The 15,667-nt window shown below is 58.6% G+C and overlaps 1 protein-coding gene across 5 annotated transcripts in view; it reads right to left on the minus strand.

Moving 5' to 3' along the window:
- The window catches only part of NOL4L (nucleolar protein 4 like), a 66,248-nt gene that overhangs the window by 12,077 nt on the left and 38,504 nt on the right, over window positions 1-15,667 (minus strand). For 4 of the 5 annotated variants that reach the window (XM_049816664.1, XM_049816665.1, XM_049816666.1 and 1 more), the window contains one exon: window positions 9,891-10,032. In XM_049816664.1, the coding sequence (XP_049672621.1) occupies window positions 9,891-10,032 (142 nt within the window). Of the gene's footprint in view, window positions 1-9,890; window positions 10,033-10,347; window positions 11,784-15,667 lie in introns of those variants that run through there. The other variant, XM_049816668.1, reaches the window with a different exon arrangement.

Genomic DNA, 15,667 nt, shown 5'->3' on the forward strand with positions numbered 1-15,667 from the left:
CACTACCCTGGGGCAACCCCTCAAGACCGGCTCTGGTCGCCCATCCCTGTACCGTGGCGGCGAGGCCCCGGCAGGCTGCTGCAGCCCGGACCATGGCAGCAGGGCTTTGACCATACCCGGAGGGGCAGGATGCCGTGGGCACCGCCACCTCCTGCCCCCGCACCCCCTCCTGTCCCGGGGCACCGGGGGTTTTGCTCTCCGGCACAGCTTGCCCGGCTCAGCTCCCGCACCGGTGCGTGCTCCTCGGGGCTCGCTGCCCCGCGCGCACCTTGCCAGGACGGGCGGCCGGACCCACCGCCGGCGCTCTGCGCCCTCAGCACGGGCGCAGGAGCGGTGCTGGCTCTGCCGTGGCCCCGTGCAGCAGCAGGCAGGTGGCCGGGGGCGCGGAGGGCTCCCTGCCCCTGGGATGGCGGCCGTCCCTCCCCCTGCTCTGCTCTCCGCACCAGGCGAGACGGGGCTCCCAGAGGGAGGCTCCAGCCTCATCCAGTGATGCCTCTCGGAAGGATTAAGGAGAATTATTCCCATGCGCGGAGGCACGAGCCGCACGCCAGGCCCAGCCGTCAGCCCGGGCACAGCCACAGCAACAGCACCGTGCCGCGGGGCCAATCAGCGCCCGTCCCGCCGGCCGACGGCAGGGACCTCCTGCCGGCTCTTGGGGCGGCAGGCAGCCCCCGGCACAGCTGCCGGCACAGAGCAAGGGCCGAGGGCCCTCCATGCCACAAAAGTCCTGCCAGACAAGGGGCACCAAGAGAGGCGTCACCTGCGAGAACGCTGTGCAGGTGCCCTGAGCATCCCCAACCCGCCCCGGACATACCCGATCTGCCCTCGGCGTCCTTGCGTTGCTCTGAGCATCCCCAACCTGCTCTGAGCATCCCCAACCTGCTTTAAGCACCCCCTACTCCGCCCTGGGCATCCTGCTCTCCCCTGCCCATCCACCTCCAGCCTCCCCACGGCCCCCAGCTCTGCCCCCGGTCCCTGCGGCTCCCGTCCCCACCGGCAGTGCCGGTCCCACACCAGCAGCTCACACCGGGCAGGATCCTGGGGGTGAGGTCTGGACCCCCCCGACTTCTCAATGTCTCAGGTTTTCTTTTGTGTTGCACAAAATGTGCACAGCAGCTGCAAATCAGGTTTCTACCTGACTCGGCTGCATTTACGAACCTTGGGTTTGCTACAGCCAAAACCTATTGAAAACAAAGAGGAAGACGTGTCTAGGAACCCGTCCAGGTGGAATAAGAAAATGAAATGGGAATCTAACATAAGGGACCAGCATCTACTGCAAGAACAATTTAGTTTAAACCAAGTATGAATGTAAGTAAATAATGAGGTCTGTAAACCCGCTAGCTACAGATAATTTTCTTATTTCTACCTTTTTACAGGTTATGCTCTCCCAGAAGCTCTGCGTATAAAGTGGCAGATTAATCTCAGTCCTGTGGGCAGAAAACCAGCCACAAATTCAGGTTGCTGAGGTCCTTGGGTCTGAATGGGGATGGCTTCAAACAGCTTAAAAATGCAGATGGGCTCGGGAGGGAGCACTGCACTCTCCTGGTTGGCGCGGATGGGACAGTGCCGGTGCCGGTACCGGTGCTGCTCCATAGGCAGCTTCGCTGGGGCATCTCCAGCCCACAGCCAGCCCCGAGCAGTGACTGGGGCACCCCACAGCGAGGCAGGACCTGGGGCAGAGGGAGCAGGAGCCTTCCCACCTGGCGTGCCAGCACCGGGTTTAGGCTCCTGCTCTGCCAACGGCAGCTGAGGCAGGACTCCGAGCAGCCGTGTTGGCCACGGTCCCAGAGAATCACCGTTTCGATAAAACCCACCAAACTTCTGAGCTCGGAGAGGTTTTCTGCAGACTCCCAGCAATCGCCCAAAACACACGTAACGAGCAGGGCTCTGGCAGCAGCAGGCAAGCAAGGCCAGGCTGCGCAGCCATGAATATATTCATTATCAACCAGCACGAGCCTGGTGAGCTCCCCGCTCGCGGCTGGAGCTTGGCTGCACGAGGAGCCCCTCTAATGAGGATAATTGGGAGCCCCCCTGCTCCACCCCCACGCCCTAATTGAAGCAGATGGAACTGTAAAAACAACGTCACTTCTAACCGGTTTGATCTTTCAGTTGGAAAACGGAATATTTCGTTCTCCTATTTAATCCCCTCGAGCCAGGGCTCCAGGGGCTGGAGGTGGAGGGGACCTCGGCGCTGCATGGGGGATGCCGGTGAGGCTGGAGAGCCCAACGGAGGCCACCCGGCCCCGAGGCCCCCGGTGCACCGCCCTCCTCAGCACCACTGCGGAGGCCAGGCTGCGGCCAGGCTGGCGAGGAGGCCACGGGGAAGCCGCCTCGCGGCTCCGGCATCTCCCTGGCGGTGCCCAGCCCGAGAGAGCGAGAAGCAAAATGGCTTCTTGGGCCGCGGTGCTGGGGGAGGAGGGGATCAGTCACTTATTAAATGAATTAATCAGGGCTCAGCGTTTTCATTTTGAAGAGGCTGCTGGATTATCCTTGATTTCTGTGGCGCTGGATTTGCGGAGATCAGGAGGGGAAGGGGCGATTTCCAACACCTGCTCCCCGGGAGATTTTTACGGCCGGGAAGTGGTTGGGTTTAACGTCTCTGTCGGTGAAGGCCACCGCACCGCTCTCCAAAGGCAGAGTTAAAGATGAATGGGGCAAATTGTTCCTCCTCCTGTCACATCTCCAGAGTGGAGACAAAACCTCTTTTGACTCAGAAAACAATGAGCTTATGTAAGAGCCAGCGGCCCACGGAAACCTCGCCGCAGCCCCGCACCACGCGGTGGGCCACGGCCGCCCGGCCCTGCCCGCGCCCCGCCGCAACGGGAGCCCCCGGCCGGCACCGGGGCGGCACTCCCTCGGCACTCCCTGCTTGCGCAGCCTCGGGTGCTGCGGCCACCGCCAGGTCCCACGGGCAACCCTCGGTCCCCCGTGGACTGCCATGGAGCCACCAGCCATGGCCCTGCCTGCCCGTGGCCGGCGGGGTGACGGCAGAGGTTGCTGCTCCAACCGGAGACTCGCCATCGTTACTGGGAAGGGATCGCCCCGTTTCCAGCCCACCATGGCACCAGCACGGGCTGGAGCTGTACACCCAGCCTGAGAGCGGCTGTCAGGAGGGCGCAGAGCATCCCACCGCCGCCTGCCTGGAACAACAGCCAGGAAGATGAAAAGTGCCATAAATTATTCACTCACAAAAGAGACGAGAAGGGGGAAGAAGGGGAGGAGGAAAGCCTGCGAGGAAGGGATACTTAATACAAATTAGAGAGACCGAGTGGGAACGGGGGCCCCACGGGGGGGCCACTGCTGGGCGGCAGCACCGCATTCATTAGGCACAAGCGAGCGGCGCACCGGGGCTCCCGCACCCACGACCAGGCGGTGAGCGGCGGGAGAGGCCCCAGCCATGCCGGCTGCCGTGGCCGCCCCAGCCCCGCACCGCTCACGTGGCCGGAGCACGAAGCCTGTTTTGTCCAGGTCCTGCCCGGCTGATTGCCTCCAAGATGCGTAAGAAAGAAAAAAGAAATGTCGCTGGGGGCCACGGAGCGGTGGGACCAGCCAGTGTCCGGTTAAGGCGCTGTATTTCCTGTCTTCCTTCGTTAACACAAACCTTGTTATGTCCCAGACAAAGTGTCCACCCTCTGCACTCCCTCCCTGGGTCCCTGCCTTCGACCAGAGCCCTCGACAAGCCAGACATCTGGCACGGCTGGACACAATGCGCGTCCGCAGGCAAGCTCAGCCGGACAAGGCAGCGCTGTGCGACCGGCTCCCCCTCCCTCAGCATGAAAGGTGCCCCCCGGTGCCATCTCCCCCCGGCTCTGCTGCCCAGCCCGAGGGAGCAGCTCCCTCCGGCACTGGGACCTCACCGTGCTGGCCCCACGACGGACATTTTCCCATGCACCAAAGCTTGGCAGCTCCCGCTGCAGAAAGCAACCTCGCCACAAACGCGCTCTGTTGCTCGGTTTTTCCTTCTCCTCCTGACCTCGTCCCTCCCACCGCTGCTGCCCCGGCCACCTCGCTGCTCGAGGGGTGCCTGAGCCAGGAGCCGGCCCTCGCCCATGGCAGGGAAAGAGGTGGCGCAGACCAAGCCTCTCCTTGTGCCGCTGCCGCTGGCAGCCACCCGGATCCTGCTGCAGGGAGGGGACATGCCGCGGCCCCGCGCTGCCCGGGCACTGCCTCTCCCCATGCCAAACAAACGGGTTTGGTGGCTTCGGGCAGAATTCACGCCAAGCTGGTGCCTCCAGCGCAGGCCTGCCACCAGAGAGACCCTGCTGCTCGCCCCCAGTCCTTTGGGCAAGACAGAGCGGGGACCGTATCCAAGCCACTGGACTCTGCACCCTTCCCAAGCAAGGGACAAGCTGCAGACCTCACCCTGCTGTCCCTGCTCACCCCTTCGGCTGGGGCTGCTCAAACTGGGGAGGAAAGTGGGGGCACAGGTGGTGCTGGCTGCCCAGTAGCCTGGTGATCCCCTCTGCTCCAGACCAAGGAAGAGCCTCCCAAAACTCTATTCCACGCACCAGCCAGGAGGGAGCCCCGAGCCAAGTTCACTGTGACAGGCTGGTGAAGCCACCACGGCACCACAGCGTCCACGCTGCACTCCTCAGCCTTGCAGCAGGAAAGAACAGCTCTTCAAAAGATGCCGAAAGGAGGGTGTTTATCACCGGTGAGGGCCTTTGCTCGGGAGGAGCAGACATGCTCCTGGAAGAGGTGACAGGGAATGGAGCCACCAGCCCAGAGTGCTCAGGCAAGGCAGGGATGCACTTACTGACTTCTGCCACAGGGACAGCACAGCATGGGTACATCTGAGGGACAGAGGAAATATATGCCTAAGAAAAATAAGATAAGGTCACATCTAGCTGTTGTAAGGCCTGGATGCTGGTCCTCGTCTCGATTAGGCTCTGAGCTAGGGCTTCTGGGAGGGTGAAATCCAACACCGGTGCAAGAAACCTGGAAAACTGTGAGGATTTTGCAAGGGTCTCGGGACTTGCAGACCACCTCTTGCAATGGCCAGCCATCAGATGGCTGTCCATGTGTCTCCCAGGCCTTCCCTCTGGCTGGCAAAGGTGCGTTTGTGTTCACATGGAGTAGGGATGGGGCCAGCTGAAGAAGCCCCAGTGGCACAGGAGAACTGGGAACTGCGCAACACCCAATGCTACCCGCGGTAAGTGACCCTGCTATGAAGTGAAGAGGGTGCCATCGCCCCGCGGTCGGGTACCAGCTGTCGAGGAGGTGCAGGTGTGGAGCAGGGCGTCATGACTGCCGTGAAGATAGAGCCTGGCGTGAAGCTGGTGTGTTTAGAGTCCTGCAGGCAGGAGCTGAGCTTACTGTGCAGGCACGGGCCTGGCTTCTGGTCTGCACTTGACAAGAGGGCTGCTCTCCTCCCCAGAAAGCACTCTGCAAGGTCGGTAGTTCGGAGAACCTGGTGATGTGCAGCACATCGTGGGCATCTCGCCAAGTAACGGCGGCGTGACCCGGAGCTGTGGGATGCCTGCCATACCAGAAGAGAGACTGCTGTGCTGGGGACAGCTCTGTGCTGTCCCTGCTGGTCCCAGGGCAGGGCGTCCAGAGGAGCGATGTGCCCTACCTGCTCCCGGGACAGCATCCTGAAATAACACCTGCCTGCATGTCCTTGAGGTCCTTCCTTTGGAGCACTCCTGAGGGATGTCCCCAACACCAGGGAGCCTTCCCAGCCAGCTGCCTCGAGGGATGCCCCCAAGGAGCACGTGCCTTCACAGTTAAGTAGGTTAAGAAAGTCCTTTCTCCAAGGTCTGGATTAGCCACTGCTGCTCCAGGCAGAATGGGCTCAGCAGGGATGCTGCCAGTCAAGTGAAGACTGCACGCAGGGACCTCAGCTGGAAGGGGATCTGACCCAACACGGTGCCATGAAGCAACCCTATGTCCCCCATGCAGGGAAAGCAGATCTTATACCCAGGAGCTTTCCCTGCTCTTCAGAAGGACCAGGCAGGATGGGCTGAGGAGCAGCAACCCCTGCCCATGGGCTGAGCGCTGCCCCTAGGCAATGGAGCAGGATGTATGGCCAAGGACGAGGCAAGATGTATCCTATTAGCAGGCAAGACAGAGGTGTCTTCTACATTAGTTCAAGGGCTTTGCCATGTCACATACACTGGGGTTTTGGGGGTCTGCCTCCCGTTTTCTTTTCAAGGGCACTGCACTCACCAGCTGGTCACACCATCCCTGTGGTGGGACACCCCACTCAGCCCCATGCACCTGACCAAACTGGGAGGTTTTGTAATGCTGCGCTCGCCTGTGGATGCAGACAGGCTCTGAAGATGCACAGACTCCAGCTGAAACTGCTGCAGCAAGAAAGGGCCAGGCACCAGGACCTGCTCTCAGCTGGGAGTGGGTACGGGACCCCTTCAGGGATGGTGACAGGCACAGGGGACAGCGAGACAGCGTAGCATTCAAGGGTGACTTTGCTCCGAACGCGTGTTGGCTCCCACAGAAATGTCCCTCCAGGATGTCCTGCACAATAGCTCCGCTTCAGCAGCAAAGAGTTTGTGTTGATCTTGCTGTCGCTTTGGGTAGCCGCCGGCTTCCTGCGGGCACGTACGCTGTGAGCAACATCCGACAGGGAAGGGATGTTGCAGGGAGCTTCACGTTTTCCGTGCTGGGGCCCACAGGATGAGTAACAAAGGAAAATGGAAGGAGCGAGTGTGTGTGCGTCGGCGTTGCTGCTCAGAGCTGGCCGGTGTGTCCTGCGTCCCGCCGTGCGCCTGCCAACCCAGCAAGAACCCCAGCTCTCCTGCTGATGCTCTCCCAATGGTGCCTTCTCTGTCTCTTACCCACCGAAGTCATTAGGTCTAATTTGTTCTCCCTGCTGTTCCAAGGGCTGATGCTGGTTGCTGCACGGCTATACTGGGCCAAGGTTTCTGGGCACGGAGACAAAAGGTGGTGTTGGCTTTTGTCCTAGCTGCTTATAAGCTCTCTGAAGATTTAGCAGATACCTGTGTATCAAAGCATGGGACAACAGTTCCCTGCTCTCCCGCCTCCCTGGATTTCATACCGCTCTGCTCGTCTGCCATAGGAGAGCACTCGCTCCTCCCAGGCCTCCAAAAGACCTAGAGTTGGTGCTTCGGTATTTTAAACAAGACTTTTTTTTAACAGGCATGTCAGACGATACTGCTCTCCTACTAGGCAACTCTTCATTAAAACTTTATACTTTAGGAAGCCTTTCACAGAAGACGCACTCCAAGCATCCCTCCATCGGACAGCAGCAGGTGGGAGCAATTCAGTAACTCAAAGGGATTTCCAGAGGGAGGAGACTACCGAGTCCTGAACAAGCTCCAGATCGAAGGAGGCAGCATGTGACCAGACCCCTCTGCAGCACCGGGACACTCGGAGCTGAGCCCAGCCAGGCTGCAGGGGAGGCACGGGGCTCACTGCGGCACTGGCCAGATCTCCCACGGCTGGTGGAAGAAGGCTGGGGCTCTGTGGGGCTGCTGTGGGGCACAGTGGACAGTTGAGCACAGGAGATGTGGATAAACATCCAGTTTTGGCATGGAGTACTTTAACCAGAGCCCTTGGACTGCCCTGGCATGGGCACTCTGGCCAGCTGGACTCCAAGGAGGGTGCAGTTCACACAGGCTGGTTGCTCACATTTTTATGATTTCCTTGGGAAAGTCTTGCATGTGCACAGCCTTACCAAGCCAGTGTGAACCCAGTAAAACACATCTGCTTCCAAAAAAAAGGGCTTTCATGGATTGAGAGAAGAGGAAACTGAAGAGTGCTCGACACTGATTCAGGCACATTCCCTTCCCCACGCCAGTAATTTGCCTTTCCTCTCACGACACGCTCCTTCTCTGCTCCGTGCACCTCCTCTCCTCCAACCACGCGCTGCCCATCTGGGTCGCTCCATCGCCCTTCTCCCCTTCCCAGCCCCGTGAGTGCTTCAGTCCTGGGTGGGAGCATTGGGTTTGGCAGAAGGACTGACACAAGGCCTTTCGCCCCATTAGCCTGTATTTTAGAGCTCCAATACAGGACACTGACATTCACCACAGCGACAAAACCTCTTTTCACTCCCATAAAATGCCCCCTGAAGTATGACAGCCTGATGGAAATCCCAGTCCCTGGCTGCTTCTTGATGGGTCTCATTAGTAACCCTGGGCTTGGCTTGCTTACTCTTTGACTCCATCACTTCTGACCTGCCAAAGGCTACCTGGTTTAGCCTTCTGACACCGCAGGGACAGCCTGGGACACTTGCATTCCTCACAGAAAGGAAGGGACTATTTGTGCCTTACTGCTCACCTCTAAACCTTACAAAAATAAAAGGAGCCAAGAAGGGCCCCAAAGAGGACACCTGCTTCTGAAGAAAAACCACAGGGCATGAAAAACTGGAAGCATTTCCTAAGAGGCAGAGAGAGGGAGGATTTAGCTTTAGTGAGAACATCTTGGTTTGCCTAAATACGTGAGTCCCTTATTAAATTACTGTCCTGTTGAATAATAGTGTTCAGCAAAGGGATCAAAACCGTGTCATTCTAGATTGTAAATGAGACTTGGGAATTCAGTGGTGAGGGATAAGCCACAAGCCTGGAATGTCCCGATGGGAAAAAGGCAGAGTACAGGGGGTATGGAGAGACCTGGCCAGGCCACAAGTATGAGAGGCAGCGCTCGCTCGGGACGGAGGTTGCAGCCTGGTCCCAAAGAGCCAAACGCTTCTGATGTGAGCAGCTGTGCTACCACTGAAACACCCTTCCTCCTGGCATGGGCACAGCCCCACTGCCAGGCCCTGTACAAGCAGAAGTGCCGCTGCCCGTCCCGCCGGACAGGGTCATGGTTTAGCACTGGCAGGTTTCACATCCTCACCAAGGCTGCCTGACTCCGGGGCTGGTGCTAGTTAGTTAAAGCCAGCTGTTTCTCTAAACTGCACATTTGCAATAGAAACTGAAGTGCCACAAGGTGCTGGACTGAAGAGAGCAGTGTCCCTGCTGTCCCTACCGTCCCTGCTGTCCCTGCCACTGGCCACACAAGCAGCTAAAAGCCACCCCAGGGAAATCTGCCAGCACAAAAGCCCTTTCTTTCCTCTGGGGTGCTTTTCCAGTCCCCTTTTTCTTAAAGCAGCACCAACCCAGCCCGGGTCGTTCCTCAACTCCTCCGCTCCCTTCCCGCTCTCCCAGCAGCAGCCAGGCTGGGGACAATGAGGGATTCAACCTCTTGAGCAAAAGCCAGTAACAGTCCAACCACTGAAGCCTTCCAAGCATCACGGAGATGAACTCTGACCCGAGCTCATACTTCTACCATTTATTTACTTGCTCTTTTACTTTAAACTAGCATGTTTCACAGAAGTAACACACCACTTCTCTTCACCAAACACTTCGTCCCACCCAGCCCTTGTGTGCCACCTTCACCCCTTTCAACCCCCTGCCCCGAGTGAGAGGACACCTAAGTCCACTCCGCACTCCCATCACTATCGGCTATTGCAGATTACACATTTCTCGCCCAGGGGATCCAAGACGCTGTCTAAGGTGCAGGTTTCCAAGCATGGAAAGCTGCGACCTGTATTGCGAAGCCTTGGCATCCTTCCTGCAGCGGGGCTGCACACAGCCCGCGCTTCAGGACTAACTGGGCTCTCCTTGTCACACCAGGGGAACTACAACCTGATGCCTTAGGAGAGGATTTGGTGACCTCTTGCTGGAGGAGCTGGGAGCCAGATCCCCGCACAAGGACCGTCAGCTCTGAGGTGGACAGGGCCCTGGCTGAGCAGGAACCCAGAAGCTAAATGGGAAGGACTGGGAGTCAGCACTGCTTCAAAGCCTGTGCTGATATGAAATCCATCCTACAGGTGGGACACCTGATCAGAAAGGACTGGTTAATGTTTAATAAGTGACAAAACCATCCTGTGGCAGAGGCGCAGAGCGCTTCCCACCCCCTGGGGCACTCACCGTCCTCGTGGCCGTGCAGGTTCTGTGGGCTGCGCATGCTCTCGTCCTGGCTGGGGCTCAGGCTGGAGTTCAGGTGCTGGTCAGCTGAGATCCATGTGGAGTCGTTCATATCAAAGTCCTCGCTGCTCACCGATGTCTCATCCTGGAGGCAAGCAGGAAAGGGTTAACTCGCTGAGCTATTTTCTTCCCTCTCTCTGGCTTTAACATCTCCTCACCATAAAAACAATTCGGTCGGCAGCTCCTGCCCCCCCACGAGCGCTTGCTGGCCCCTCGATGCTCCCCAAGGCCACGGCGGGCAGCCCTTCCCTCCGCTGGGCTAGGTGGCTGCCCCAGCGGGGATGGCCGGGCTCTGCTTCCTGCCTGAAGACGTGCCTGAGCAATGGCACTGTCTCTAATTGAGGACAATTAGAAAGAGCTCGCATCCTGTAGGAGCGGATGGCTGAGCCCTGGAGTTTACCCTTTAATCTCCATCCACCCCAGCGTGTTTCTGGCGAGGCAGTGGCGCGTGGGAGTCGAGGACGGGTGCAACTCCATTGAAACGGCTCCGTAAAACATCTCAGACTTTTCTGAGGTCAAGTCATCTGCTGCAACAGGAATCACCAGAAGGCTGGCACCAGCAGGGAGTGGCTGGTGGGGCAGATCTGGATAGTGGCACCAGTCCCCACAGACCTGCACTGCCTGATGCTGCAGAGGAGGCTCCTGGAGCACAGCCCAGAGGGACGGCTCCTCCAGCTCTCTCCGAAGGGATATCGCCTCTGTACCCTGATCAAAAATGACAACACACACCTTGGGAAGGGGCTGGGGGAGTGAGGTCCCTGGCGAGGCAAGGAAACCCCGGCTCAGGCCGGGGAGCCCGGCCAGCCGCCTGCTCCCCAATGGCATAGATGACATTCCTCTCTCCCACTCCTGCAGCTGAAAAGGACATTTTCTCTCTCCCTCTCTCTCCCTTCTCGCTAACCTTTACAGTACTTCGAGACACAGCCCTTGGATCGCTTCCAGCGCCGGAAAGGTCAGCCACAGGATTTCAAAACCATCATCATAAAGGCAGCACTGAGATCCTGAATGAGAGGAGGGGCTGCAGGACCTCCCCGGGCTGAACTCTCCAAACACGCAGCTTGGGAGGAAGCAGATACGTGTTCCCGTATGAACACGGTCCTGCTGGCGATCCCTTTATCTGCCTTCCTCTGCCCGCTCCCCTCCCAAAGCAACGGGCAGAGACCGCATCCAGAGGCCTGGGGTGCAGGGGAACACCGAAAATGTTTCCAGAACCGCTTTCAACTGCGCTTTCCTTTGATTGAAACATTTCAAAGGCTTGTAAACTCGCTGCTCTTATTTTTTTTTCCCTCCCCCGGTCCTGAGATAAAATACAATCCCTGCTCCCTTTCCGTGTAAGAAGCAATTGGCAAGCGCCCCTCCAACCTACGCCTGCGCCTCATAAAAACTGCCCTGTCTGGCCGCCGCTGGCTGACAGTTTTTATTGTGAACAAACAAATGTCTTTAAAGACAGGTTTGTGCTTTTCCTCCCTGCTCCTCGTCCCTGCAGACACATCTGCTGGCTCGGGGCTCGCTGCCGCCCCCAGCCTGCTCCCTCCATGTGCCTCCCGGGGAGTTTCCTGGAATTTACAGCTTGTTAAACCCTGCACGAACCAACGGATGGACTGATGGGACTCAGCAGCCCCCTGCACGCCCGCCAACGGAACGGGGACACCCTGACCCCCAGACCCACCTGTGCTGCCAGCCAGGTCCCCCCGTGCAGCCCCCCCAGTGCCCAGGTTGAGCAGAGCAAGAGAGGGGGGAGGCAGGGGGGAGGCATGGCGTCCCCTGGCTCAGCACAGCACCGCTGCCATGCCAGCCACGAAGCAATCCTGCCTCTCCAGAAACTCCATCTTGTACGTACAGGAACAGAACTGCAAAGGTCTCCCTGTTGCAAACTATAAATAGTCTCTTTATTGTAAGCATTTGCAGGGAGGCAGCCACCCTAATATCTGGCCTTCTTCACAAGGCTTACTCCAGATTACTGTCAGAGCTTAAGAGACAAACGCAAATGCCAAGGTCCTTGCTGCCCACAGTCTCTCACCTGTCTGGTGAGGAGGAGGAGCCCTGGGAGCAACCCACAATTTTTTCGGAAAGCGTCTGGCTCAGGCATAGCGTCTGCGGGGCTCAGCTGCAGAAGACGCCCAGCCTCGGCACCCAAACCACAACCCGGGAGGCATCACGCTCTCCATGCGCTCACACATGGTGGAAAAGAGGTGACATGCAGGATGCCTCGCATGCACATGCTATGTAAAGTGCTTTATAAATGTGTACAATTCTCTCGAGGTGCAATAACATTTGCCTATTATTAGAAATACTCTGGGTATCAAACCAGAAACTGATAAGCTATAAATGACTCAAGTCAAACAAGGCCATCACACGTTCACCAGTCCAGGATCCAGCCACCAGCAGAAAAAGCAGGCTGCTGCTGTGGGACCTTGCTGGGCAGCCCCGTCCCCACGTCCACAGCGTCACCCACTTTCCAGCCAGTTTTCCTCTTTCCAACACTAATACCCTTGGCCAAAACACCAAAAGGACAAACTTCCCGACAGCGCACAGCTCCTGCAGCACAGCCCGCCCCAAGGGAACGCAAAGCTGACCATGTAGGTGGCATCGCGTGAACCCTTCGCAGCAGCGGGGAACGGCCAAAGCCGGCGGTGGGAACTGCCGAGAGAGCATCTGCTGCCTGCTGGCGTCGGGCAGCCCCCGCAGCTCTGCCCACGCCATGGTGCCCCCGGAGCTCCTCACACCTTTGTGCCTCTTCCCTAAAGCGCAAGAGAAAGGCCCCGACCTCGAGCACGGCTCTGGCCATCCCCATCACTGCGGCTCTGGCATCCTCCGCTGCCACTCAGCTCACTGGGACACCAGAGGCCACCAGCAAGCTCCGTCCTCAGGACACCCCTTGGAGACCAAAGGCTGAGCGTTGTGACCTCCTCGTGCTGCCCGTCCGTGCCAGTGGCAACTGCTGGCACTGGCCCCCTCACGCCAGCAACAGTCCCAGGGATGGGAAGCCCCGGCAGCAACACCCGGAGCACCGGTTGTCCAGCCACGGCCCAGGAGCAGCCCCATTTGAGTCAGCTGGAGCAGAGGGACAGCAGCACAGCACACACGCTGGCGTCAAAACACAGGACACCAGAATGGGATCAACATTTCTGGCTGGGTGGGCAGCTCCGAATTTCCCCTGGATGCCAATAACCCGGCTGAAGGCTGAGCCTCAAAGTGGGCTCCATCGCCCAGCCAAACAAGGAAGCGTTTCTCAACAGCAGCAACAGCTACAACTCGGAGCAATACGGTAAATCTAATCTACCCTTCCACCCTCTTTTGGCTTGCAAGTCAGGCAGCTCATTCTTTTTCCTCTCTGGGTTCTCAGGAGAATTCTCCCTGCTAATTTCTTCTTTCCTGTAAACAAACTTCAAATGAAACTTTCATTAGAAAACCGAGCGCAATCCATTACCAGTGCCTGTCTCAGGACCAGCCGCCTTTTCCCCAGTTCCAGGCCACTCATGGCAGAGATGGAAGGAACAGTGGCTGCCCCAACCAGCCAGCCCAGAGCCAAACCCCAAGCTCCGGCACTGCCGCTGCCGCCCTCCTCCTTCCTGCCTTTCCCAGCTCCCCGGAGAGATCTCCTCACCCCACAGTAAAGTCCCATCGCTTTGTTTCCAACGTTCAAGGGATTGAGCGATCAAGGGTCAGGCAGTGTGCATGCAACTCCTCTTCTGCAAGGGGAAGTCGGATCCTGCTGGTGCATTCACAGGCCACACCCAAACATCGGAGCAGGGCTCCCGCCACCGCACCGGGTTTGGAAAACAACATCCTTGCTCCTCTCCTTATCTACAGTCCAACATTCACAGCTGCTCTGCAGACACTGGCAGCCAATATTTTCTAACTGGCAAAGGCAGACACTGATATGTGCAGGACTCACACTCTGCCTTTCTGTCCCACTTTCCATTCACCAGTCTTTGAGCACCGCGCGTGCACGCATCCGCTGAGCCTCACAACTTCCCTCCGAGTTATAAAAGTATTCTTCCTATTATAGAGCTGGAAACCCCAGGTACTGACAGCCGCCCTGGCTGGTCCAAGAACACAGCAAGTCGCTGGCAGATCCAGGAACACAAGATCTCCGGACTGCAAGGCTTTAACTGCTAGACAATGTTTCTTCCCTGGCGGCTCTCCTTCCTGGAGAACAACCTCCCATAGCGTGAGCTGGAACAGGGCAGGGGGGGAAGCTACTCTTATAACCGTATCTCGTAAATATATGCAAGGCTATCGGTAACCTGCTTATTTTACAGCCAGGCTCAGTTTCTCAGGGACTGCCTTGCAAGTCTCTCTCCAGTCATTTACATGCTGTGCCTCACGCTTAATATTCCAGGCTCCGAGTCTCAGGACGGTTTATTTTCTCTCTTTGAGTCCTTTTATTTTAAAACGTGTCCTTTCACGCCACAGCCTACTATCCCGATGGGATTTCCTTCCGCGGAGCAGGAACCGAGGCTGTGCGCCGTGCAACCTCCCCAGCGCGCAGCCACGCTCAGCTTCCCACCAGAAGCAGCCGTGTTTTTAGAGTCAACAAAAGGCAACGCGTGACTGCCAGCCCCCGGAGCTGCTCCACCGCCGTGCCAGCCACGACCTGCCCGGCACAGGCAGCCCCCAGGCCTGCCCAACCTGGCCGGGACAGAGCACCTCCCGCCGTGACCCGCGGCAGCAGCTCGGTGCTCAGGGACGAGCTCTCAGGAAGGCAGCCTCATCTCCGTCTCAGCCACTGTTTAAACCCGGCCCTCTGAGCATGCCAAGAAGGTATTGAACCAGATTTGACCCTAACTTAACCAGTTCAGCGCAGAGAAAGGCTTACTAATGGAAGATAAAACGCTCCAGGTCAAAGATTGATACTGCAGCCACAAATACAGTGGTGGTCATTGCTTCAAAGAGCCCGAGGAGCCTTGAAGCACAAGGGTGTACGCCGGCTGTGAGCTGTGACTGCGCTGCCTACTCGGCTGTGCAATTCACACACCAAACAGAACATCCCCAGCGCTCTTTGTCAGGTCACTTACGTCCTTATTTGCTGCAGTTTCTGCCGATTTCTACGGGACGCGGCAAAACCGAGTATTTGTTAGTTCCCAAAAACGGGCAAAGGAGTTCATTTCAAAGGCAAATGGAAGAGGAAGGGAAGATCGGCACCTCCTCCCCCCTCCCCCTTCTCTAGGAGCTCTCCTTCTGGGAACACCACCCCCCCAGGAGCGTTCCCACCGCCCCGAAGTGGAGGGATGCTGCGCAGGGTGAAGCAGCCGGCAGCCCCTTCCCGCCGCCGCTCCCCCCGCGCTCCTGCTGTTCAGCGGGGAGGTGCTGAACGCGGGGGCCGCCGGGACGGGGGACCCGACCCCGTCCGTCCGTCCGTCCGTCCCCGGTGCCCCGCACCCGCCTGCCCAGCACCTGAACTTGCTGCCAGCCGGGCAGGCGTTTGCCGTTCCAGGCGAGGCGGGGATGGTGTCTTGAGACCCGTAAACCGCACTTTGCTCTTCCACCAGCACCGGGAAACGGGGGCTGGGGGTGGGGGGCTGGCTTTGGAGGAGGGGGCCGAGCGGAGCAGCACTGCGGGCTGAGCGGCCGGGGGTGTCCGTCGTCCCGTCCCCCCCCCCCCCCGCCCCCGGCAGCCGCGGGACCCGACGCTTTCCCCCCGCGGTGGGATGCGGTTCCCACGCGTGTCTCCCCGCCAGCAGCGAAGGTGGCGGGAGCCGGGCGAACGTCCCCGT

Source organism: Accipiter gentilis, chromosome 14, assembly GCF_929443795.1.
Source record: "Accipiter gentilis chromosome 14, bAccGen1.1, whole genome shotgun sequence".
Taxonomy (NCBI): Eukaryota; Metazoa; Chordata; class Aves; order Accipitriformes; family Accipitridae; genus Astur; species Astur gentilis.